Source organism: Archocentrus centrarchus, chromosome 20 (genome assembly GCF_007364275.1).
Source record: "Archocentrus centrarchus isolate MPI-CPG fArcCen1 chromosome 20, fArcCen1, whole genome shotgun sequence".
In the NCBI taxonomy this organism is placed as follows: domain Eukaryota; kingdom Metazoa; phylum Chordata; class Actinopteri; order Cichliformes; family Cichlidae; genus Archocentrus; species Archocentrus centrarchus.
The window spans coordinates 28,984,952-29,011,019 of NC_044365.1; the positions used below are offsets into that span (position 1 = coordinate 28,984,952).

The following is a 26,068-nucleotide window of genomic DNA, read 5'->3' on the forward strand; positions in this document are numbered from 1 at the left end:
AAAAACTGTAGGGAACTGGATGATGTGTTAGAGGCAATTAAAAAAAAAGCCATATTCCAAAATAAACAACCGTAAACAAAAACAAATGATACAAAAACAAGCAAAAGAATGCAATGACTTGGACACTTCCTTTTTAACACCCTTATCATCCAAAGTAACACAAAAGCAGAACTCAACAGACGAGAGGTTAAATGTAAACGAACAATGTTTTTTTCTTTTTAGCTGCAGAGGGTGGCAACCCCACGGAAAGAGACAGAGAGAGACAGACAGGAATGAGGAGAACGGATGAGAGAGAGTGATACAAAGCCATCGCAGCACCTTATTAATTCAGCCCCTGGATGGTTTTCTTCTCCATCACTTTCTCTTCTCCACCCAACTCCCCACTTGCCCTCCATTTCCCATGTGCCTCTTTGCCCCTGTCACTCATGGAGGCTATGACAGGATAGTGGTGATGAAATCGTAAAACCTCTTCGAGTACTGCTCCGGGTTCACCGTGGAGATTTCTGCTCCGGCCTGCAGAGACACATACAAAGACACAATTGACATCCACCATCATTAGGCGGTTTTGACCTTGTTATTTGTCACCAGAACCATTGAAATGGGTCTTGCATGCTACATACCCCGTGTTTGACAGTCTTGGCGGCGTGGGCAGCTTTCTTCTTCGCATCGTAATGCTGCAGGATGTCTATGATAGCCATGAAGTAAACTTCTTTCCTGGGAGCACCTGTAGATTAAATTAAATGTACCCTAAATAAGAAATCATATAACTGCAAGGTAGAATGGGGGGTGGGGGTGGTCAGGTACTGTTTAATATGTGCACACTTTTCAACGCTACAAATAATCTCCTTGAGAGATTCAATAGCAGATTTGATAATTGCAATGAAAACCAAAGCAGCCAGCAGGGGGAGCTCACAGTTCTGTGTTTTTTGTTTTATCATTACATATAACCACCACAACGCAAGAATTTTATTTCTCTTTGCATTTCTTGCTCACCTTCATTACTTTTAATAGCATAGACGTCAATGGTGGGGTCAAACTCTCCAGGCGACAGTGGCTTGGTGCTATCCAGGGTGTTGCTGGGACTGTCAGGGGGCGTCCCAATGCCCCCTCCATCACTCTCACCCTCCTCCTCGGCCTCGTTATCCTCACTTTCCACCTCCTCCTGCTCAGCTCGCTCAACGTCATGGATCCCCACCAGTAGACTGTAGTCCATGAGCTTCAGCTGGGCCAGGAACTGAGGACAGTGCAAGGAGGTAGGATGGTAAAGAAATGTGTGGTGATGGGAGGCAGAGCAGAAAAGAAAAAAAGGTTGAATTATAAGTTTGTAGAAAAGTATTAAATGCATTATTGAAGAATGAAGGGTGAAATCAAGTGAGGCCATTTACAACAAGATTTTCTACCTCACATCTGGCTACGCACAGCATTTAATGCATGGAAAGCCACTGATGGGACCCAAAGTGCAGAATAGTTTACTGAACTGTGTCTAAAATTTCATGTCTAACACATACCTCCACATCTTTCCGAAGCTTCTCCAGGAACATTTTCTTGTTCTCTTCGTCAATGTAGATCTTCTGCCCATCATTGATGAAGTCATTGTCCTTGTAGGTGGGCAGCTCTTTAGCCTGCCCATTAGTATTGGAGATTAGTGACCAGATAGAAACAGCCAAAACTACAACACAAACCCAAAAAAAGCAGGGTACTATACACAGCAAGCCTGGGCAAAAATGTTCAGACAGAATTCTGGTGCTTAAATCAAGTGTTAACTTCCCTTTTAGAAGATGAGGAAGTGTCGACGAATATCATGCCACCCAATTATACACAGATTTCATACTTAAACATAGCTGAATGTAGTTTATAGATATTTCACATAAAAGTTAACAATATTAAAAGTCGTAACACCAGCATCTGTATTCTTCATCGGTTTTTCCCCAGAAAAACTTACAAAACATTAACTGTATCTGTCATTATTACACAAGACTTAAAGATAGAGTCTTGCTCAACTTTAAGCATTGAGAGGGTGGGGGGGTATTTCAAAAAGCATGATCATAAACTCTAATCTTAGAAACAACATATACTGGTAGTGCATGTAAATGTATCTGCCTAACAATCCTGCATGTTGAAATACCCCATTCACATATGAGGCGTTGAGCCTGTGGTTTGTTAGATAAGCCTGTCTGCTTCAGCCAATACAACAAGTGCTACTGGTAACATAAAATGGAGTCGGCTAACAGGGTACAAGCTGTCCATCCAAACCAAGGCTTACCTCTTTCCAAGCTAAATCTTTTGACTGTGTAATACAATGCATGCAACATGCTCACAGCAGGGTACAGATCCATCTGATGCTCCAAGTAGCAACTTTCCTGTATCATTTACAATTAAATGTGTTGCCTTTTCAGTATTATCAGAATCATGAACATTTTTCTGGCACACAGCACACACAAGTTTGTACATTGCTTTAAATGCATCTGGTAGATCCATACACTTTGTGTCACAAAAAAAAAAAAACAGGACGCCCAACTCAAAGCCACTAAAGGTCCTTGATGGCACTAGGCTAGACTCTGAAAAGCATCCACTCTCAGTTTTGTAGTAGTACAGGCCTGCCTGAGATAAATTATGGTAAATAAATCATAACTCTTGTTCTAATATGCTTTTTGGAAACCAAACAGTGGTTTGCAGCTAAAAAGACTTTTTACCAATTCTATAAAGCCACTTGATCTTTGAGACTAATTCCTATTATTCCACCTAGAAGCAGAAGGAAGTAGATTCCTATTTAAATGTCCGTCTGCGGGGATCAATTTTCTTCTTAACCATGCTGCTGCAAAACTGCCAGCAGCCTGCAGGGGGAATAGGTGATATGTGGGAAGGAAAGGGCCTAGTTCTGAGTCACTGGGGAAAAAAAGAGAGCAGGAAATGAGGTAAGAGGGCAGCAGCGGCAGTTAAGCTACTACAATGTTTCTATGGCAGCAGGAGAGGAGCAGCAACGCACAACACTTTGTAGCACTAGAACAAACCCAGACAGCACACACGGACACACATACAAATACACACAGAATACACCTTTACAGAAATATCTCTCACAACACTAGACACTTGAGCACATATATATACACAGACATAGACCTCCAAATTTCAAAAAAAAAAAAAAATGAAATGTGCAACTTTCTTGATTAAATATAAATTAGATGCGACATAAAGAGTAAATGACTTTGACTGCAAAGAGAGAACATAACCTGAAACATTTGACATGCCTGTCACCTGATGAGACACTCCAAATCTGACAGTCATCCATCTTTCTATGCACTCATTTCAAATGTATTATTTCCACGCCCAAGCCTTTCCTTGTTCTTGCCCCTCCAAGTCACACAAAATAATGCTCTCAGTTGGACTCTCATTGATTTTCTCAGCTACACTGACTAAAATAATTTGGGTCTGACACTTGACTGGTGCGCTTCGCTGAGGGAGGGAGAAAGATTTATTTGAGGTTGTTGATGAGCCTTACAAAGCTGTATGACAGGTGAACTTCTCCACTGCCTTAAAAATGAATCTTGTTTCTTTTACTCCTGTCAGCTGGTTTGAAACGGCTCTTGCCATTTTGCTGTCTGCTGATTTGTAATATACTGAGACCGGAATATTTCTAAACCTTTGCAAACTGTTACATTCTGCAGTTTTTACATCAGTGGTATGCAGTTTGTACAATATGAAGCCTTACTAATTTTTTATGCAACATGAACCAGCCACTTCATTTATGACTTGGCTAACCTGACTTATCTATTAAACAAGGTGAGAAGTATTATTTTGGCTCCAGTATTTCAGGTGAAACGCTCTCCTCATTGACATATTAATGTTCTCCAGTAACTAATTTAGTGGCTTAAGGAGGTATCAAAATGTTAACAGGTGTTTTATTAACTGCTGTGGTAACACGCACACGCACACGCACACACACACACACACACACACACACACACACACACACACACACACACACACACACAAAACTAAGCGTGAAAACAAATCATCGTACTTTCCCGCTTCTTGCTCTCCAGTGTTTCAAATACACGTAGATGCCGGTGAGTGAACGGTGGGAACAAAAATCAATCATCTGGCGAACTAAAACTTACTGACAAGTTGACCAAAAGCTGAGCGTTAATGGATGAAATGTGTGCAAAAATATGGCCTTTAAATAACAGTGGATCAGCCTGGAGAACAAACGGAAATGTTCGGCCGTACAAAAATAAAAAAATTAAAATAAATAATAAGATAGGTTTAATAGATCATGCCTGGTATATGAGCCCTGGTTCTCTTACATCTCTTACGTGTTTCATGGCGCAGTAAAAGCGCGTGGCAATCCGCAGTGTTTGCAGCCTTTGCTGAACATTACCAGATTTGGGCCGTGGGGGGGCATCCTCTGATGGGGGTGGCTGCTAGAAAAGGGGGAGCCAGGGAGGGACGGTAGGGGTGGAGGAGAGGAAAGAAGAAAGGAGAGAGGAAGGGAGGAAGGAAGTTGGAAGTAAAGGCAAAGAGTTTAAAATGTAACAGAACACAATCGTTTTTTTTCAGACTGGTCGAGGGTTGGAAAGGGCATCAACGCGAAGGATCTGCATGACCCGTCTAGATGTTTGAAGGTCTGATATCTTTACAATGGGTGCGCCAAGAAATGTATATCAGTCTCTAACATGGTTGTCCAACGAGGATGTAAACAGATTGAATTATTTTGTGGTTACACTGTTTTCTCGCTACAGTTTGACTTACAAATGATTTTAGGCCTTTTCTCTCTAAAATTATGCTTAAATATCAAAATTGATATTATATATATGCATTACTCTTCACTGTCTACATTATTGTTTGACTGTTTCCTGGATAAACACTTGGTAGAGAAAGGAAGCAGCCTGGCAAAGCTACTCTCTGGAGCAAGGAGCTGGGACTTAGCAGAGCAAGGAAACAACTGGAAACTTACTTGCATCCTATGAACCTGCCAAACAACTTATCAGACGTGGAACTTTTTCTAGGGGATTAAAATTACCGGACAAAGGAAGAAAGATAAAATATCAAGGAGTTCACACTCATTCATATGGCCACATTAAAGCCATGTGGCCCCACCGGATACCAGCTGCTTCTATCATGAAGGAGAGAGAGGACATTATTAAAAAAAAAAAAATTAAAAAGTGCAGTATAGAGCCTCTGAGCAAAGACCTAGTGGTGACATTAGTTCTATTTCACAAACCAATGACCAGTAGCTATTTAATGACATATAAACATAACCCTAAATTTTACAGGTCACAAACAAAAAAAAAAAACATGCTGTGATCACACAAATCTTAGTAAGCACTGAATGCGTTTACCCTCTGTGTCCTTTTCTGGTTAACCACAAATAACATAAATATTATTTAATGGGGCCATTAAACACTAGTATAATCTCATTAAAGCTCTATTTAAGAGTATAAGGCATTAAGGTGTCAACCACCTGACTGGTAAAAGCTGTACATAAACTGTGTCAGAAAAGCCAGCTGCCGCTGTTTGACAGCCACAACCCGGAGACAGCAGCTACAAGAACCACAGAATTTACTTAATGAAAAAGAAAATTACATGTCACATGTGAGTAGAACAGAAAATGTCCACAATGTGCAAAAAGAATGAGGCTGGTGTTCATACACATCGGAATGTGTTTGAAATCATGTAACTTCATAAAGGATGTAGAAAAACGTTATATACCATGCAGATGCATGCATGAAAGGGAGGGCCATGCAGTCAGGAGAGGACTCTGCCGTGCTTGTTGTTTGTGTCTCTCTTTAAACAAGTTTTTTGGTTTTTTTTATACAGATTGAGCAAACACACACAATTTCCCCCTTTTGACATGATTCTACTTTGTATTTATCTCACTGACTGCTGTGGTGTATTCGTGTGTGTGTATATATGCTCAGATCTTTATCTCCAAAGGCTGAACCTTAGTTAACTGCATTTTACATTCTGCAGTGTAACTGTAAGATATGTATTTGAGTAGGGTAAACCAAGCCCCCCCCCCAAACAAAAAAACACAGGCTACAATAACCAACTTGTAATACAACCATAATTCCAAAAAAAGTTGTGTCTTTGAGTAAAATAAAAACAGAATGCGATGATTTGCAAATCTCATAAACCCACATTTTATTCGCAACAGAACATAGAAAGCATATCAAAAGTTTCTCAGAAGTAAAGATGGGCAGAGTATCACTGATGGGCAAAAAACTGCACTGACAAATTGTGTAACAATTTCAGAATAATGTCCCTCAACTTAAAATTTGAACATCTCCTCATCTTTAGTACATAATATAATCAAAACTGTCGGAGAATCTGGAGAAATCTCACAAGGGCAGAAGGGACAAGGCTGTAAATCAATACCAGATGCTCATGATCCTCAGGCAGCACTGCATTAAGAACAGCCATGATTCTGTCATAGAAATCACTGCATGGGCTCAGGAACACGTCCAGATATCAGTGTCTGTGAACACAGCTCCCAATGCCATCCACAAATGTAGGTTAAAGCTCTATCATGCAAAGAAGAAGCCATATGTGAACACAATCCAGAAATACCAAATAAAAAAATAAATAAAATATGGGTTTATGACATCTGCAACTCATTGCATTCTGTTTATATTTCCATTTTACACAGCTTCCCAAACTTTTGGTTTGCAGTTTGAATTAAGAGTGACAGTTTGTCTCAGAAAATAACATCTGACTTAATTCATGTGAGCTTGCCAAAATGTATCCTGCTTCTTCTTAATCTCTATTGCTAGACAGCAAATGGGGGCTTCACACAGCTGCGCTGCAGACAAAAAGAGGTCACATAGTAGGTTCACGTGTGTGTTAAATCCTCAGCTGCTTTGTTTTTCCACTCATCTGTTTTAACCATAATAATATTTTGCTTGTTCCCACATGTACAGAAGCCTATATTTAGTCCAGGGAATCCCTGAAGTCTTCCATGTCTCACTGCATGGTGTCCCACAATTAAACCCGCCCCCCCCCCCATATAACTCAATTCAAGCTGCTTTGGGTCAAAACTGGGGCAGCCTTAAATACCATTAAAACTACCATTTGCAGAAATAAATGTGGACACAGATAACAGAAAAAAATGACTGTAGAGAGCAGTAACTTTTGTATGTTGCTGTGCTGACACACTGTACTGCAAAGCGATCAAAGACAATGTCAGAGACCATCATTGCTTTAAAGGTCAAACCTTCAATCTTGGTGGAGAAAAACCCCCCCCCCAGTAAAAACAAAACTATGTTCTGATCAGGTAAAGTAACCATTTGAAATGTTAGCTAATGCACATTTAACACAAAGAACAAAAAGAGTCAGATCTCTGCAAATTCTGCGACTACCGTACTCATTTGACAGGTGACTCTGTTCAAGCAGCCAAATACTCAAAAATAGGCACTGTCTCACATCAAACGGCAAAACTTCCGTTGCTAACAATCACACAAAACCTCTTCCTCATATACGCAGTATATTTACACACACCAACCAATCAGGTGCACAAATACATAGAAAACACAACATACTCATAATCATGAGAGGACATCTGACTGAATAAAAACACTAAACCAAACACCCAGACACACATTCACACACGCAGGTGCGCACAACCCTCAATCTTTCACACAGACAGCAAGCGGGGGAACTAATGGATCAGCAGAAGCCAGGTTAGAGGGAATGAAGCAAATTAAAGGAACACAAATACCGTGCAGTGGCTAGAAAGGGAATGGAGTGATAAAGTTGGTGCTACCTGAAGGAGATGGATATTTGCTACTGTCATCCCCACCCAAAGGGAAACAAAAGCAGACACCAAAGTCGTGTTAATTAAACCATTTGGGTGATGACAGTGAGCCTGGAACTGTTTGAAAACACTGGAAACAGGTTGTTTTCTCTCTCATTCTCTAATAGTCCACATGGCTTTTCAGTGACATATAGTTTAATCAGGATAATAGTTATTTTTGGTTCATATCTGCATTTAAACAGACTTGAAACAGAATATTCATGCTTAACGTACTAAATTTAAACTGTTCCCGAGACTGCCGACACCATTACAATTCTTTTTGTTTCCTTAACAAAATTGGCACCAGAATCAAGACATGAGCAGCACAACTGTAACTGTTTGAGCCACACTGACTCCCGATTCCAGTCAGAACTTCTTTAAGCAACACTTCATTGTAAATTTATGTGAAAGTCTGATAGATGTGTTTAGTTTGCTTCTAAATCTAATGTTTTTTCTTTTACTGACAAATGTATCTGATATTATTGTTATCAGTTACTGTTCAAAGCAGAAAGAAATGGTTAAGACGTTCTATCCAGGTGTTTAAAAGTTTGTGGTTATGTGTAACAGTGGATTTTAGCTCTCAGCAGATGACTATACCTTCTCCTTGTCGCTTGCCTCTCTTGCCACAGTGGATCCCTAAAAAGAAAATTAATGCCAATAATTTGAACTTAGAACCAAGACAGATAACCTTTCCTACAGGCTTGACTTGTACATGAACTTTCATAAAATATTTGACATACAGACAGGTGCAACATGGGATTGATACAGCACAACCACAGATTTACTTAACATCATTTCTTTTCATATTTCTACTCCATCGCACCATCTCTCCTTTTTTCTTCATCTGCTCTTCTTTCCTTCCCTCTTACCTTGAGATCATATTTCTTGTAGACAGAAAGGCGGTGAGAGAAGACATTGCGTGTAACAATCATGTAGGTCTCATCCCCATCCACCGTGAGCCGGTACATCCCCAGAAACTGAGGGAGCAGCGTGTTGCCATGGCATTCAACGATAAACTGCAGAAAGAGTGCAAAGAATACTAATTTATGACCATTTTTAGCCACAGTGGATGCTTAATGCTTGTCCCAGCAGAGAGAGCATGAGAAATAAAGATTTCTAAAACACAGCACAATCCTTTTACGACTTAACTTTGTTCCATGAACAAATGTGAGATGATAAATAGAGAAAAAGGTGTAAAGGGCTCTTATTATGACCTAAATTTTTGTATCTCTACTCTACTGACCAACCCAAAAATCAATAGGTAAAACTGAAGTTGGAATGTTGCATTATTAAAAGGCAACAGCTTGCCTATTTTTTTGCTTTTTCATGTGATTTATCAGCACAGACACTAAGCCACTGGACATAAAGCCATGAAAAGTGTATGTCAAGTCCATATTAAATATGGACAGGTTTGTAAGGTAGTTGTTCCTATAGACGAATTAACAGAATTGCATATAAATTACTGGTAAACAAGCACTTTTCACCTGATGGTATTTCTTTAGAATGTTATGCATTTCAGCGACATCCTCGCTGCTGATGGTCTTGATGACGTATCGCTTGTCGTAAGAGGTATGGAAGCGGGCCCCGCTGCGTCCCTGGGCCTCACTGTTCAAGGGAGCGCTGCGTGTCAGAGAGTTCTGCAAACACAGAGCAGAGACAAAGAGGAAAAACACTCAGGATGTACACACTGAAATAACAGCAGCTTGTCACCTTTGACCTCTGACAATCCCTCTACATGCCTAATTTCTACTTTACTTTCAGAATAGCTCAGCTCCCTAAAAAACCTGTTTTGAAAAAAAAGAGTCAAAACCCATACTAACTTCTCATTATTAAATAGCTGATACTGAAATTACATTTCCAAAGTAATGCACGGCTATGAGTGAGCTCAAAAATACAGCATGTCCTAGATCTACATTCTTATTGTTTCACCACCTCCCACACTCCAGTCTAAACATATGAGGGTCTGACCCCTACGCCTGCTGCCCGATCCAAAGCTACACACAGACACAAACAGCTGCTGTCCAGACTTTGGAGCTCGCAAGAAACGTCCTCCAACACCCTCTGGCTCAATGCCTCATTCTCTAAGAATTCCTCACCACTCACCCCCTCTCTTGAACTGTTAGCATTTATTGCTTATGTTGCAGAATCACAACAAACTTAGGAGGTATGTGGCAGAAACAACAAGAGCATTTTTTTTTTCTTACGTTTAGAACTGAAGATGATTGAAAACTTGCCCTTTGAGGTTTAAGATTTGTGTAACAATGTTCAAGAAACTCTCAAAATGTATCAGTTAATGTTTTAATGGTTTTGTAGTGGTTACTCGTTTTTATGTATTTACCATAAAGGTTATTTTTGCTCTCTAAAGACCCTCCCAATGCATAATCTACTACTTCTGTCATTAAGCACTATGAAAAAGAATGGATAAACCTTTGAACATTTTGACTTCAACAAGTGCCTAATGCAGAAAAGCAGTTTAATAGTGAGAACATGGCATTTTGTACTGGTGACTTTCAACTCCTACTGCCCACCAACTGCAGCCAGCTGAGCCCTAATGTAAACATGTAAGAAGGACAGCTGCACTGAGCAGGGAGACAATGACCTCCAAATACTGCCAACTCACTGACTGCACTGGGAAACAGGGATTTAGTAGGAAAAAGTGAAAACTAAAGGAGCAATGGGCTCAAACAAAAGAGGGAAAGATGATTGAATTTGTTTTGGAATAGTTGCATGTAAGTGTAATAGTATGCTTGTAGCACCAGATGGTTAAAGTAATTAGATTGTGAAACATGTACTGACTGTAAAACATACTTGTCTCTAGTAACTGGCACGCCCCATATTCCAGTTCAAATCAATATTATACTACAGTTGAGATGGCAGGAGTAACAGCATAGGAATGTTAGCATCTTTCATGATACAATATCACAAAAAGTTACTCAAAGGCAAGTTTAAAATGATGAGTTTTAAGCTGCTTTTAAAACATGTTAGGACTGTCTGATTGTCTTTTTTACCAAAAAGTCCTGATCGTCAATGCCAAACCGCTCTCTGAGGTTTCGAAACACCAGCGGGCAGTACTCCTTGAACTTGAAATGGCTAGGCATGTTCTCCCTGCGTGTACACAAAAAGAAAAAGAAAAACACAAAGGAGAGTTTATGAAATGCAATAGTTCCTTCAAATGCTATTTATTTATTTTTGTTAATCCTTTAATGTAAAAACAAAACACAACAGATTCATTTTTTGACATGCAACAGTCTTATAAAAAAAAAAAAAAAAAAGACTTTACTTGTTGAACAGGTGGTTGTCCACTTTAATCTTAGAATAGGCTTTGAAGTCATCTGGCATGAGCATGATAGGAATCTGGACATGGCTTAATTCGTTTATCTGTGCAAAGAAAAACACAAAAACAGGATCAATCATTCTTGCATTTAGGAACACATAGAAGTTTACGTGTCCGCAAAGCATGTGGCACATCCCAGAAATCCCAGACAGTACTCTCTGATGTGGTGACCGGGGAAATTACCGCTTAAAGGAATTAAGTGAAAATTCCTGAGCTGAAAGAAGGCCTGGGTGAGATCACATTTATTTGAGTCATTAAATTTATGTTTTCACACAATGTGAAAAGACAGTTAAGATCAGTGCATGGCTTGTGCATTCTGGTGTTAAGAGTTATAACTGGGATAACTGAAATTGTGTGCTACAGGTACATTTGAATGAATGTGTAACTTAAGATGCCCCCCACCAAAGCAGACATGCAAATTATTGGACTGAATTTATTATTCAAGCAGAGTTGACCCATCTAGGCTGGGTCAATCAATCAATACTGTTCTTCACTATGGAACAACTAGTGATGTGAACATTTCTAGGATCATGTAGTCTACAAATCTGAAGGATAACCACTGGAGAGGTCAAAAGGACACGCTCCAAGAACTGCAAACGTACAAAGTTATTTTAAATATACAGACAGTGACAAAATGGGGACTTACACAATCTGTAATGTCAAGACATAAATAGAGTCCAGATGACATGTGCATTTGTATAAGTCAGAATGTGTTGCTTGTGCAGAAACGATAATCTTAATACTTCAAGATCCTGCAGTCTGTGAAGCCCTGCCATTTTCTAATCTTCTTGACTGAACATGTTTACAGTTCAGAGGATAATGACATTTCTTTTCAGTATGCGATGCCATTTCTCTAGTCTCTGAAATGCAATTTTAAAAGAGACTGGGGAGTCAAGCATTAGCTAAAAACAAAGCGATAATTTTTTCTAAAACCCACTGAAGTTTACCTTGAATATCAAGAGTGCAAAACTAAATGACGCATCAATAAACCTTACACACCGAATTAACAGCAGGGCTGCAATCATCTAAGGTACATTGCAGGAGTTTCTCCTTGGATCTGGCCATTGTTCACATTGCTGTATTGCGTAGACCTGACATTTGTTATGAATCAGGCACAGCTTGATACACATATGATGTGTGTGTGCTTGCGTACTTGCTGTTGGCTGCCGGCAGGCTTCCTAGCAGGTTGCTCAAATCTATTAATAACCTCCAATCATTCTGCCAAGCATGTTTGTGATGCAGGTGCACCAAGTAACCTGAAATATTTCACTTTGACTGATTAATAACAAGATATGTACGGGTTCCTCTGCAGCCAAGTCTCATATGCAATTTTTCTACATTGCTTACAGCTAGGACTGTGCTGAGATGCATATTGAGATGTCACATCAAAACTTCAGCATCTGATTTAGCAGAGGTATCTGATCAACTGCAGCCCTGCAATGCTGCAGGAGTGTTAGGGCTGATGGTGCAAACATTGGCTTCAGTGTGACTGGCCCATCAAAGCAGTCAGCATACTTTGGGTGGTTTGCTTTGTAAGACAGTATGCATGAGCAAGTTCATAATACTAATTACAGTTGGTTGAACACATGCATTAAAAGGTTAAGCCTGGAAGAGTGCTTACATGATCTTGTCTACTCTCAAATGAAAATATATGGCTAAATTGCTGTACTAAGATGTAGACATTTAACATTAAGAATTGCAGATAAATCTGTAACAAGTGACTAACAAATTACCAGCACAGCCAAGATGCAGGGATAACTCCCCACAGACTCATGGTAGAAATCTGTTTTGGTCAAGTGTATAATCTGAGCTTGTTCTGCTACTGAAACCTGGAACTTGAAGTCCACAGATGTCATATCCATGCATGTTTCAGCACCCTGTTGTGACAGGCACTGACGTCACAGTGACACAACACAACAGATGCATCCTGGGTACACAAGGGAGATGTCACCTAATCAACAAAGCTGCGTTTCACACAAGAGCAGAGACAATGCCTGATCACACACGGCGCACACGCACGTACACACGTGTCTGTGAGGACACTAGTTTTCAGCAATGACAATTGAGATGAAAATATCTGCTAGAGAAAAAGAGATGACGGGTCCCTCGAGGTTCATTTTTTTCCCCAAACTACCCTCACATAACCATTTTTGTAGAATTACTGTTTTAGTAGTAAATGTCCTTGTCCTACCTTTAAATTTAACAACCACAAAAACGGGAAAGCACGAGAAAGCATTTATGCCAAGATGATCGTGTTGGTCTATTTTCACAAGTCATGCTTTTTACAGGCTAGATAAAATATCAGTTTCTGGACTGGAACATACTGCCTTGTTGTTAAACATTTCTGCAGGTGCCTTTGTGGAGGTGTTGTATATGAACTTGACTGACTATAGCTGCACCTAATCCACACTATATAATGCCGAGTAGAACTATTCTATCTTTTAGGCTCTTATATGACCATCCAGTTCATGTGCTTATTTTCCTCCAACCATAAAACTTGCAAACAATTTCACACCACCACTTCCTTTTTGTCTCCATGGTGATGAAGACTGGTTTTCCGGCCCAGGGTGAAGTAAGTGTGTGCTGTTGCTCCATTGGACAGGAAGTAGATGAAGATAGCATGCTTTGTCAGCAGCTCGGCACAGCCTCATCTTTCTGCACAAAGACAGATGACTCGCCAACAGTTGGAAGAGTAAATGAAATATCAGAGCTGAGAGTAACTGCTCCCAGAATTATATATAAAAGAAGCAAGACTAATCAGACCTGCAATCAAGATATGTAGCCTGGAGGGACACATTTGACAATGAACAGGAAAGTTATGACCAACCGTGATCATATTTATCTTTTCTGTCTGATAACAGCATTACTGATTTGCAAACTATAAGTACAATGTGTTATCAAAGGAAAAAGGGCCACTTGGTATTGCGATAATTCTGACGAGTTCCTCTTGAACTCTACCTTTGTTAGTAAAGGTCAAATACAACATTTTTGGAAAGAGACCACATTGTCTACAGAAAACATATATTCCCATACGATTATTTGATGGTTACATACAATAGGTCATGTCTACCTTTTAAGAAAAACATTTTTTACTAAGTAGAGTTGGGAAAAACTGTCCTTTGTTCTCGGCGAGGCTAGAAAGCTTATTTAGGGTTTCTGCCAGTTAACTGTAAGCCTTGTGACCTGCTGGACCTTAGCATCAGGGGAATTTTTCTTAATGTTTTTTTAAGATGTTTTTCCCCCAGACCTTAACTAGAACTGTTAAATTAGTTAATGTGTCTTATAAGACTACCGCTCCCATATAAATAAGCTTGAACACCTATATACACTATAAATAGTTTAAAAAAAAAAAAAAAAAGTTAAAGAAATGGGCAAACAAATTGTAAATGGACTGGAATGGTACTTATAGAGCGCATTTCTACTCAACTTGAGCACTAAAAGTGCTTTCTACTATAACTAATATCTAATGTTAGATGTTAGATTCAACTCATTGTCGTTGTGCGCACAAGACACACAACGAAATGATCGTTCCAGATCACTCAGCCAGAGACGAGCATCTGCGGCCACTCAGCCAGAGACCGGCACTACCGTTAGGCAATGTGGTTTAAGTGTCTTGCCCAAGGACACAACACAGCGCAGGGACAGGGGCTCGAGCCGGCAGTCCTCCGGCTGCAAGGCGAATGCCTACCCACTGCGCCACTGCCACTTACAGCTCTGCTGTTATCTTTTCTCTATGTGCATGAAGAACATTAACTGTAATTCTGCCAGAGATGCACCTCTTCTGTTTGGGCCACACAGTACACATTGTCACTAGCAAATGCAATATTAAATTCACTGCGATGCATTTAGTGCTTGGTACTGATTTTAGTACTGATTTGAACAGTATAAAACCACTGGCACAGCTACAGTTGTTCTGTCTGGCTTTTAAAGGAGATTGCCAGCTTAGGATATTGTTCAGCCTTTGGACTTTTGCTGGGGTTGTGGTTTAATCTGTGGTGCTGTGACTATAACCAGCTGTACAACTATTTGAATCAGCACTGCTTCTGTAACAGATGTGTATCAATACATCATACAATACAGCTCAGAACTGCAGCAGCTTCAGTGCAACATTTAGCCAGCACACAGACACACAACTGCTGCATGTGTTTACACCTATTAAACAAATGTGTCACAACCAGAATCAGAACAAATAAAGCACAGCCTACAGCAACAAACACAGTGACAGCTATGTCCTCCCATGGGCACAGTCATAACTGGTTTTAATCAGCCTTGGCAGCAGTCATTAAAGCACTTCTGAGCCCATTTTTGCCATCTTACAAGTTGCAAAAGCTTGGGTGGTGTTGGTTTCACCTCGTGTATCTGTGAGTCTGCCGATCTACCCAGCTATGTGTGAATCATCACAGCAAAATGTGGTCCTGATGATAAACTGAAGCAGGGATTGCCACAAAGGCAATTTGGAGCAGTTTAGCATAAAGCCATGTAGGAAGAAGGAAAAAAAAAAAAAAAAAAAGCCTCTGTACAGTCCTGTGACAAACTATGCAGACCCTTAGGTTCTGCTAATCAAATTCACTTAATTATCAGCAAGTGTGACCAAATCTATAAAAGCAAAAGAGGCAGTTACCAAAAAAAAGAAAGAAAGAAAAAAGAACCCACAGGAACTACATCAGACTCTACAGGCCTCAGTTACCATGGTAAATGTTAAAGTTCATGACATTACAATTAGAAAAAGACTGAACAAAAATGACTTGTTTGGAAGGACTGCCAGGAGAAAGCCTCTTCGCTCTAAACAGAGCATCGCAGCATGGCTTAGCTTTACAACGTTGCATCTGAACAAACCACAAGATTTTTGGAACAAAGTCCTTTGGACAGATGAACCTAAAGTGGAGATGTTTGGCCATAATCAAAAAAAAATTAAAGGAACACTTTGAAAACAGATCAGATCTCAATGGGAAAAAAAATAATGCTTTATATTTATACTGATATGGACTCTGTAATGTGTTAGGAATGAAATGATGCCACATTATTTGATGGAAATGAAAATGATTAATCTATAGAGGGTGAATTCAAAGACACCCTGAAAATCAAAGTGAAAATATTATGCAGTATGCTAGCCCATTTTTTGCCAAAATTTCATCGTGCTGGGAGACACAGCAAACCTTCAGGCCATGGCACATTATTGATGTGCCATCCTGGAGGAGTTGGACTACCTGTGCAACCACTGTAGGGTCCAGGTATCAACTCATGCTAACAGTAGTGACACTGACCCTTGCCAAATGCAAAACTAGTGAAAACGTGCGAAAACTTTATTTTTCACATGACTGTATATCTTTCCATGGAATTGTATAAATGCAATATTGTCGCAACTGCATGAAATTTTCCAGGTGTTTAGTTGGGATGAAAGTGAATTGTGGTTTGACCCATTAGTATAGAGCAGTGGTTCCCAAAATGTGGGCCAGTACTGCAGGGGGGCCACAGTAATAACAGAAATTCAGTTTGAAATTACTCACATGTATGCATAGTTACATAAATGTATAAATGTATTTATTTATATAAAAAGTGAATTAAAACTGGTATTAGTTTGTGATATTCCTCATTACTTTGATTTAAATTTACTGCTCTTGTATTGAAATTTGTGTCTCAGTGGCAAATGGGTCACATATTGGAATTAGCACTGGGTAGCAGTTAGCAATTTGTAGCCAACAACCAGCGCTGTTTAAGTTTTTTGAATCAAATTTTCAAGGAAATACAGCACTTTCTCTTTTATTTTGATGAGAGTGAAGACAGGCTTCTAGCCAGGAAAATTTCACAGGCTATCGGACGACCTGGGGGGAGGGGGGCCCGTGGGATTTTCTGGTTTTTAAGTGGGGCGCAGCACTCTTGACTTTGGGAACCACTGGTATAGAGTAAAGAGTGCCATCATCACTGTGGATGGAGTTAGCCTGTCATAAGATGAACTACGGTATTAAACTATTGTGGCCACAGCCTAAAATTTGATCATTACTGTTTTGCCAACAGTAATGAGCTCTACTTACAAAGCTAATAGGTTACTCAGTACCTTGCATTTCTAACTACATATGGAGAGTTCCAAAGAAGTTTATTTATCTGCTAATTTAACATTTTCCACCATGAGTGTAGTTTCAAAAACATGTTGTTGATCCAAGTATGATCCCAATGTAAGATAACATATACTTCTAAATGCAATGGTGCTGAAACAAATTTGTGACTGAGCAATCACAACTGTTGCTCTACCGACTCTCACCATAGTCTCAAGCTGTGGTGGTCTACAACATAGTACATAATACTGCATCATAACCCAGGTCAGCCTTCTCTCTATGGCTCAGAGGAAATACAAACATTACTGTGAGGTAACTCAACGTGTACTGCAAGGTAAGAAAAATAGTCCACTAAAGCATGATCTTTCATGAGCTCCATAAGACACAGAAGATTCAAAAAATGTATTTTTTTCTACCCATCCCTAGTAGGTCAGCCATAATGAGAACACACACATAAAAAAACCAATGATACAGTGGGGTAGAGGTAAACTTAAAGGACTGATGCATCTGCTTGTGTTGATGTGTGTGTGTGTGTGTGTGTGTGTGTGTGTGTGTGGGGGGAGTCAATGTTATAATGCTCACTCAATTCAAGAATGTAAACACAGACACACAAGAAGGATTATATGAGAGCCATAGTGAAGAAACAAAGGGTGTGCCTCATAACTGTAACTGACTCTATTACCACTAAAAAAAAAAAATACTCAGCTAAGTATCTGTTCGACCATTTTTAAAAAAAAAAACAAAAACAAAAATTAAAGTAACTCTTACATTGGTGAAAAAAAACATGGTTTTGACCATATAAACTGAGAAACAGTACTTCGTAGCGTGCATGTCACTGATGTGCAACTGGGCCACGTGAAGCTGTGGTGATTAAAGCACGCTACTGTAGTTGGGTAAAAGCTGTTATATTTATAGATTATTGCAGTTAAACATAAATGAAAATGATCAAGAATAATAACCATAAAAAACAAATAAGCTACAAACTAACCACGGATTTGGAGAATCATTTCACCCCAACTACAGAGACTTGGGAAGGATGTCATTTTCTGAATTTTGTCATTGACTTGGTCACATCCTGTGTATACTTAATTCAATTATTATTCAAAATTAGCATCTGCTAGAGGCTGCTAAGATTTTTTTTATCTCTCTCTACCCCTCTTTAAAAAACAGACATACTCATACTTAAAAAAATTCTAATCACATAACAAAGAAATCTGTTACCACAGTTACCATAGTCACAAGCAAGTACACTGTTGAAGGTGACACACATGCACACTAGCAGGCGAAAACGAAATGGAAACTTTTTTTTTTCTTCAAATGCTCAGTGCAAGAAAAACCACATGCTTCCATAAGTTCTTCTGTCTGTCACTGCCTCAGGGTGCCAGGATGTGAGGTTTCAGCTTTTCTGTTTTCCTCCATAATCATCACACATATTAGCTGTGGGTCACTCCTGCATATATTTATAGAATCAAATGCTTATGTAATCCACAGAAGCAGACACAGCTACTCTGAGTCAGACACAGAGACAATGAGAGAGGAGAGAGGGGGACAGGGAATGAAACTGAGCCACACAGACAGGATGACACAAAAAAAGACCCTCACAAAACTAGTTAAAATCTGCATGAAGGGGAAAGTTTAATGAAGAGCCACACACAACTTATCAAATTTATCTTTGTTTTAAAAGCACTGGAGCAGATTACATGCAACAGTATGTCAGGAAGCGCTGGACTCAAAGCTATGTTAATGCAATGGATGCCTTAAACTGTGACGATGCTTTCCAGCCAATGACAAATCCACTCAAAAGACAACAACAGAACAAATTCTGACACTTTTCTCTTCCAACACTGTCCTCAAACAACCCAAGGACTTACAAGTAGAACTGGCAGACAAGCCAGAACTTTATCCCCTTTTTACAGTTTCGCAGTGTGAGGCTGTAAGCCAGATTCACTGCAGAAACAAACCTGCAGCACAAGGTGTTTCGCACTTGAAAAACATTTATAGAGTTGACGCTGTGCATCCGTCCTGGAAACAATTATTTCTGACTACATCATGAGGTAGCTGGAAAGATTCTATAGATCATGACAGAATCCATCAATGACAAGCGACCAGTCAGGAATGCTGGCTGACAAGGTCACATCTATGGGAGTGCTTTAGGTATGACAACAGACAGATGAGTCACACAACCACCTGCCTAGTATTTTTTCTTTTTTTTTTTTTGCATTTTTGGCCACAGCGGTGGAGAGAGACAGGAAATGGGGGAAAGATACGGGGGAAGACACACAGGCAAATTGGCGACGGGCCGGGACTCGAACCCGCACCGTAACGCGGCATATGTATGTGGTCGCCGGCTTCACCACTAAGCCACCCAGGGGCCCTAGTATTTTTTCTAATTGAATGACTATGAATGTCTTTCATGCACAAATTTTTCCTTATCATAGCTAGTTAGGTTCAAAGCTTTAAAATATCCTCAGACTGGGGCTTGTTTTCCCTCTTCAGCACTCTCTACTGTACTGTATTGATCTGATTGATTGACGTAGGCCAGTGGTCATCTAATCTACTGCCAAGTTTGTTTGTTTGTTTTTTTTAAAATGCCTGCCCTTTTAAAAGACTCGAAGGACAATTTCCCAGATGGCTCTGAGTTACAAACCATCTGGCACATCAGGTGAGTTAAGAACTAAATTCATGCCAACAAGTTCTGCAACAGACCGGGTTCTATGAAGCCCCCGGCTCACCATGGTAACAAGAAATACTCATGGATTAGAGATGCAGCCTTTAAAGTGTTCCTTGTGGTGTGACAACATTAACAAAAGTGCAAATGCTTTACAATGTTGCAATTTTAAGAAGCCAAAAAGAACCACTAATTCAGCCATAGGATGGTTTGTCTTTTTTCTAGGTGCATTTACATTCAGGCTAAGGCATAATAACAGTGTTACTGTATGACAGAGCCAACAATCACACTTTTTCTTCCCTCTGAAAGTTACTACTTTTAACACGATTGCAGACTGTTAATCAATTTGCCATATCCTGTGCTAAATCTAAGCTTTTACTTATTTTCTGTCATATATACTCTTACAATTTTGAATGCTCATATTAAACATGGTTAACGGTTCAAATAATACTGTTGTGTATTTTATTGCAGTCACAGACAGGGTAATATGGTCTTGCAGGCACAAAGGTCTGGCTGTGAGCACAGTAGTCCCACCCAACTGCTGTGCAAACCTGCTGTGTGCAAGAAGCAGCCAATCAGAAGAAATCTGTCTTAAAGCCAGGGTGGCCTCAATGGGAGTCTTGTTTGGGCCAGCAGATGAACCTGGGGGTTGCACCAAGGCTCAGTATAAAATTAAAAATAAAAGATTTCCTTTTTTTTTTTTACGTGAATCACACAAAGCTACTCTAGTAAAGTCCAAGATAAAAAAAAAAAAAAAAAAAAGAATTGAAAATGAATATGGCATGTCCCTTTTTTTCCTCTCAAGCTAGACACTAAAAGCTATGGTCTGAATCCAGTGTCATGCAAGTTTCTTTTCATTAGGTTTTATAGTGAGCAAGATCTTCCTGACAGTGGTGTAGAGTGATGTAGAAGGCAAGAAAAAGGGACCAAATAACAACCACTTAGAAAATTCACACTGCAATTTTTATGACTTGAGGCAGCCCAATTATAATTTGGAATTTCAGTGCAGCCAAACATAGATGCTAGTGAGGGAAGCTCTATTCATTATTTGCAATGTCAAGGAGACTGAAAGATGCTTTTCTAATGATAGCTTTATGGCAGACCTCATTGGACTCTTGGAAGTCTGTTTGAGCTTTTTTCCACTCTATTTAAGCTTCAGCAGTTGCTAAGAAAAAAATAGCTGTTTGTTTGTTTTTAAGTTTTGCCCTAAATCTTCTTATCTAAAAGCATGAACTATTAAAACTTATTTGGTCATTGATAGATGCAATAAAATTTCAAAGTACTTGGTTTAAAGAAAAATGGGCTACTTGTCAAAGCAGGTTATTTTAAGCAAGCTGTTAAATACCTATCTAAATACATATCTGTGCTTAGCTGTTGCATAAGAATGATTCTGATGACAAACACCTAATCACCTTAAACACCTAAACACCTTAATTATCTCTACATTTGTTGGCACTCTATTTGACTCATTCTGCATGCCATCTTCACATTAAAGGTCGTAATGCTGGCATCTATTCTACACTGCAAAAATGAATTCAATTCAATTCAATTTTATTTATATAGAGCCAAATCACATCAGTCGCCTCAAGGCGCTTAACTGACCGGTAATTCAAAAGTCTGGTTTTCAGGCCAAGATGATTTGGGTTATTCAGATGACAACCCACTGTAGTTAAAAAGGATGGGGGTTACAACTGCAGAACATGTGCATGAATAAATGCTTTTGCTGACTGCCTTTGCAGTCTGGTTGCATTCTCAAGCCTCAGCCTTCAGTTCATGTTACTTTTGCAATCTCCTTGCTGGATGGAGTGACCTTTAGCTAGGGCTGGCCCTTAATCACCAACCCAACATTGGTTTGTGCGATGAGTCTTAACTGACTGGATGGTCACCAGGAAAAAAAAACAAAACAAAACTAACTGAAGTGGCAAAAATCAGTTATGGACAGTTATTGTTTACACAGCTGGTTCCTGCATTTATTAATATTATATTTGTAAGGCAGGAAATTCAAACTGCAGGCTTATTTCGAGAGTAAATGATGGCCACAATAGGGTGGCAAAATCTACAAGCAAACATTCACCAACTGTTTATCGACCTCAAACATGGCTGATCATTCTAAATGTGTAAATAGCCCAATAATCGCCAATTAACATGGCCACTCACTCTACCATTAGAACAACTGGTTCCTCACTGACTGTTGCTTTTCTGGTACAATTAACTGGTAGCTTCCAGTGTGGCCTCAGAAAATTTAGATTTTTGAGGCTCATATTATTGTTATGTATCTCTCTGTAATGATGCATAGTGTTATTAAGATTGTGTAATAACAAAAATTCTCTGTTAGCTCTGGAATTCACAGCAATTTTGGATGATCCCTGAGCATACATACATATATATAAATAATTTAACATCAGAAATGAATGGATGCATGGATAAGCGGTTAAAAAAAAAAAAGGATGGATCTCATAAATGTGTAATGAGTAGCTGACTACTAGTAAACAAGGCAAACTTTGGTCGGGGGTGGCCATAGTTATATCGACATTTCAAAATGATGACCTCCACACTTTTGGGCAGTAACTCAGTTGCTCAATCTAGTGTTCTGGCATATAATGTAATTTTTATGTAGCCTATAGTATGACAAACTGAGTACCTGCTGAGAAAAACAGCAGGAGAAATAGCCTAAGGCATAGCAAGGGAATGTGCTGACGACTCCAGTGCGCTGTTGTGCAATCCGAGAACAGTTTGAACACGTATTCAATGATTCTTCAAACTGTAGGTTTTTATGGTTATAAGCCAGTAGCCCATAATGTCTAGCAGGCAGTTGACACAGCACAACAGCAGACACATGAATCATGAACAACCATAAACACACAAATGATTTTTCTCTTGGAATTATTGAAGTTGTGACCAAAAAAAAAAAGGGAAAAATTATGTAACATAAATTTCTATTGAACGGTTTTGTGTTTGGTGGCTGATACGTGGCTTACAACATATCTAATAAGGAAATCTGTTAAACTGGATGGCATATATCTATATATATTTAATCTTTCTCAGGCATTTCAATGACATTTAAAGAGTAAATTACTAATTTGTAACACATAGCTGCATTGAAGTAAAACTCTTGTGTTCCTTACTTTGAGCCTTCAGGCTTAACACCAAAGCCAGGTGACTGTGATCCATCTACAGACTACAGCTTAGATAAAGAATAAAAGCTTTAGATCTTTAGCTGTCTTGGCATCATGTATGTCAGGCTATTCTGAGGCAGTGTAATCCAAACTGAACTGCCACCCTGAACCCTACCCCAAAAATTAAATGCTGCTGAGTAAAAACGCAACTGTAGCACAGTTTCAGTAAAAACTTCATCCTCAACATGCCTTTAGTACTACAGGTATGCCAAACAGATATCCACCAAATATTCAAAGATGCTCCAACATGATAGAGAGATATGGAGGAAGACAAAATACAATCGTCATACAGTAACTGCTGAATCAGTCAAATTATTTAAAATGAGCGTGGCTATTATATATATATATAATACACACAGTATATAATTTTAAGCTAAATAATTTAAGCACAAATAGGTGGCCTATTTAAAAAAAGTCTTCAATTTTCCTTTTTAGTTATGTGTCAAAAGGAAGAGAGATGGCACTAGATGACACTCCAAACTGCACCAACGTTCAGCAGCAGGGGTCACAATTAAAATGTGCTGTGTCTGTGTATATATAGAAAACTCACTTGCATTTACAGTGGCCATTTTTTTGTATCATCTTTTTAAATTTGACATTTTAATTCAATACCAAATCAACATTAATTAATAGCAACAAATATCTATTATGGAGTTATTCCGATTTCTCCCAAGATAAGGGTTTTCTTAATTAATGTGATACAGTTTACATTGTTATTGCTGTTATACATTTCATGCTGTATGAATAACAGCAGATGAGAATAAAGGGCGAGAAATCAGAGCATCAATCTCAATCAAAGGGCAAAAGTTACTGACATCACTGACACCACTGTGTGCTCATGAAAAATATTTATTACTAACATATAAAAACAAACGTGTGTACTTAATATATGAATGCTGCTGCTCAGCTCGTTTGGTTACATGTTGGAGAGCAGGAGCCAAAAAACTCTGCTATAATTTAAAAAAAACAAACTGGGAAAACATGAAGAAGAAGCTATATATTAAGACACACTACACTACTGTGCACTAAGCACCATCCCCGTGTACTGTAAATCTTTTTGCAAAATACTGCTTCAGGTTTAATACTTGTAATTTGGTGCCAGAAATATTTGTATGTCCTCTGCCTGCCAAGTGTGTGCTTTTTCCAACATCTGAGGACTGGCCAAGAGCAGCAATTATTCAGCAAAGGAAGATACAGACAGCAGAGATAAGCTGTCTTGCATGGGAAGATCTGCTCTCTCATGACACAGAGCCCTAGGAGCTTATCCTACATGTGCACAACAGGAAGCCAAAGAGTTGAACGCACAACCGCGCACACACGCACGTACACACAGTTTAACGAATACATCAAAAACATGGACTAATAATATCCACGATATTACTGCTGTAACTACAAAAAGCTCACCAAAGCAAACGGTACTAATTGATTGCAGCAAGTGAAGCCAGTCTTATATTTACGCTGACAGTTCAGTCAACCGCTGGACGGCTGTCAACTCGTAGTTTCACTCAGCTGCAGTAACACAAAGGCTGATATCTGACAGCAAGTGAACCTTAATGTGGAACATGAAAAGATCGAGGGAGACATAACTGTAGATCATCACAGTGACAATGGACGCTCTGACTTACCGAGTGGTTGACTCCCCACATAAGCACGCTGAGCAGAGGGTCGCTGGCACGGAAGAGCTTCACTTTTTGGGCAACGAAGTGTTTTTTCTTGGTCTTGGTTTTGCTCGCAATGGATGCGGCAATGCTGCTCGCTGAAGCCATCTTTAAGAAAACTGACTGGTTATTGCAGTGTGCGATAATCCCGACAGCGTGTCTTCCCTTGATGCTGGCACAGCGGCCACCAGCTCACGGTTCAGTACTGTCAATACTATTCATTTAGCCAAAACCAAGGTGCCCCAATTCTTTTCATCTAACGCGCCCCACAAAGCTCGGCTGACGCTGTGGCCCCGCTCGAAAGAGACTAACGTGAGGAAATACGATGTGTTTTAGCCTAATACTGCTGCTCTTCTTTACTTAACAGTCATACGCTTCTCCGCCTGCCCATATCACAAGTCACCACTCTTCCTTCCTTGACTCGTCCGGAGATCTCTGCTCCTCCTGCGATGTAAAGTCTCACTGAGGTGGCGTTAGCATAGCCGAGAATAGCTTGTTAGCTAACAAACATCAAAGCTAAATTTTGTAAAAATAAAATAAAATCAAATAAAATAATTAAACTTAGAAAAGGTGGAAAAACGTTAAGCGCCAGTGGCAAATGAGAAAGACAATACGTATCCGCCTTTTTAAAAATTAATAAAACAACGCATTAGAGATGCCAAATGGCAGCTAAACGCTCGGGACTGCCAGCTAACAAGAGTCTCCCCGACCTTCGTTAGCCAAACGACGGCACAAAGCAGAACCGGACTCCGTTCACCAGCTACCAACCGTTAGCCTGCGAGCTAACTGCTGCCATTAGCGAGCGGCTCAGCCCTCCTCCTACGCGTTTGTGCTGAGTCCATAGAGATGACAGGGGTGTATCCTGTGATGTCTTTGCCCGGTTTAAATGAAAACGCCGAGGAGCAGATATTTCGGCGTAAATTACAAAAATGAAAAAAAAAAATAAATTCAACGTTTAGTCCACTCCTCCTGCAGCATTGATGTTCATGTGCGCTGCAACTGACAGCTCGGCGGATGGGAGGTGACAGGCTGAGCTTTGCAGTGTCTGCTGCGCTGATTCGCTGCAGCTACTGCCCTCCACCACCGGGACTACGCTACCTTTCTTTTTATGGTATTTTAATAGCGCAGGAGCCTTCCTATATTATTCTGAATTTGCATTTAGATTTAACTTTAATGCCAGCAAACAAGACGTTATGATTGAACCAAAACTATACACTTAATTGAGGGAGGCTGACCTGTATAAATCTCAGCGTTTGTTTTCTTCATCTACCTCCACCCCCCTGCAGCTTCTGTAAGAGTAATGGATTAGCAGAGACATGTACACCATCCAAGTCAAACCCTACTCTTGGCTTGCTGTAGATATGATTAATCTGAGGCCTTTTTTTTTTTT

General features: G+C 39.6%; 1 protein-coding gene across 3 annotated transcripts; it reads right to left on the minus strand.

The window, feature by feature from the left end:
- Nucleotides 1-25,697, minus strand: pip4k2aa (phosphatidylinositol-5-phosphate 4-kinase, type II, alpha a). Of its 3 annotated transcripts, none has more exons than XM_030756168.1 (11): nt 24,646-25,697; nt 11,070-11,167; nt 10,798-10,894; nt 9,274-9,426; nt 8,659-8,805; nt 8,387-8,425; nt 4,314-4,421; nt 1,509-1,622; nt 994-1,234; nt 621-724; nt 1-513 (listed from the first exon to the last, which is right to left on the minus strand). In XM_030756168.1, exons 1-11 carry the CDS (start codon nt 24,784-24,786, stop codon nt 433-435), a joined length of 1,323 nt encoding a protein of 440 aa, XP_030612028.1. In that variant the 5' UTR covers nt 24,787-25,697; the 3' UTR covers nt 1-432. The 3 variants fall into 3 exon arrangements, with proteins under 3 accessions (XP_030612028.1, XP_030612027.1, XP_030612029.1); XM_030756167.1 differs by having other exon boundaries at nt 4,305-4,421; XM_030756169.1 differs by lacking the exon at nt 4,314-4,421 and having other exon boundaries at nt 24,646-25,696.
- Between the last annotated feature and the right edge of the window lie 371 nt (nt 25,698-26,068).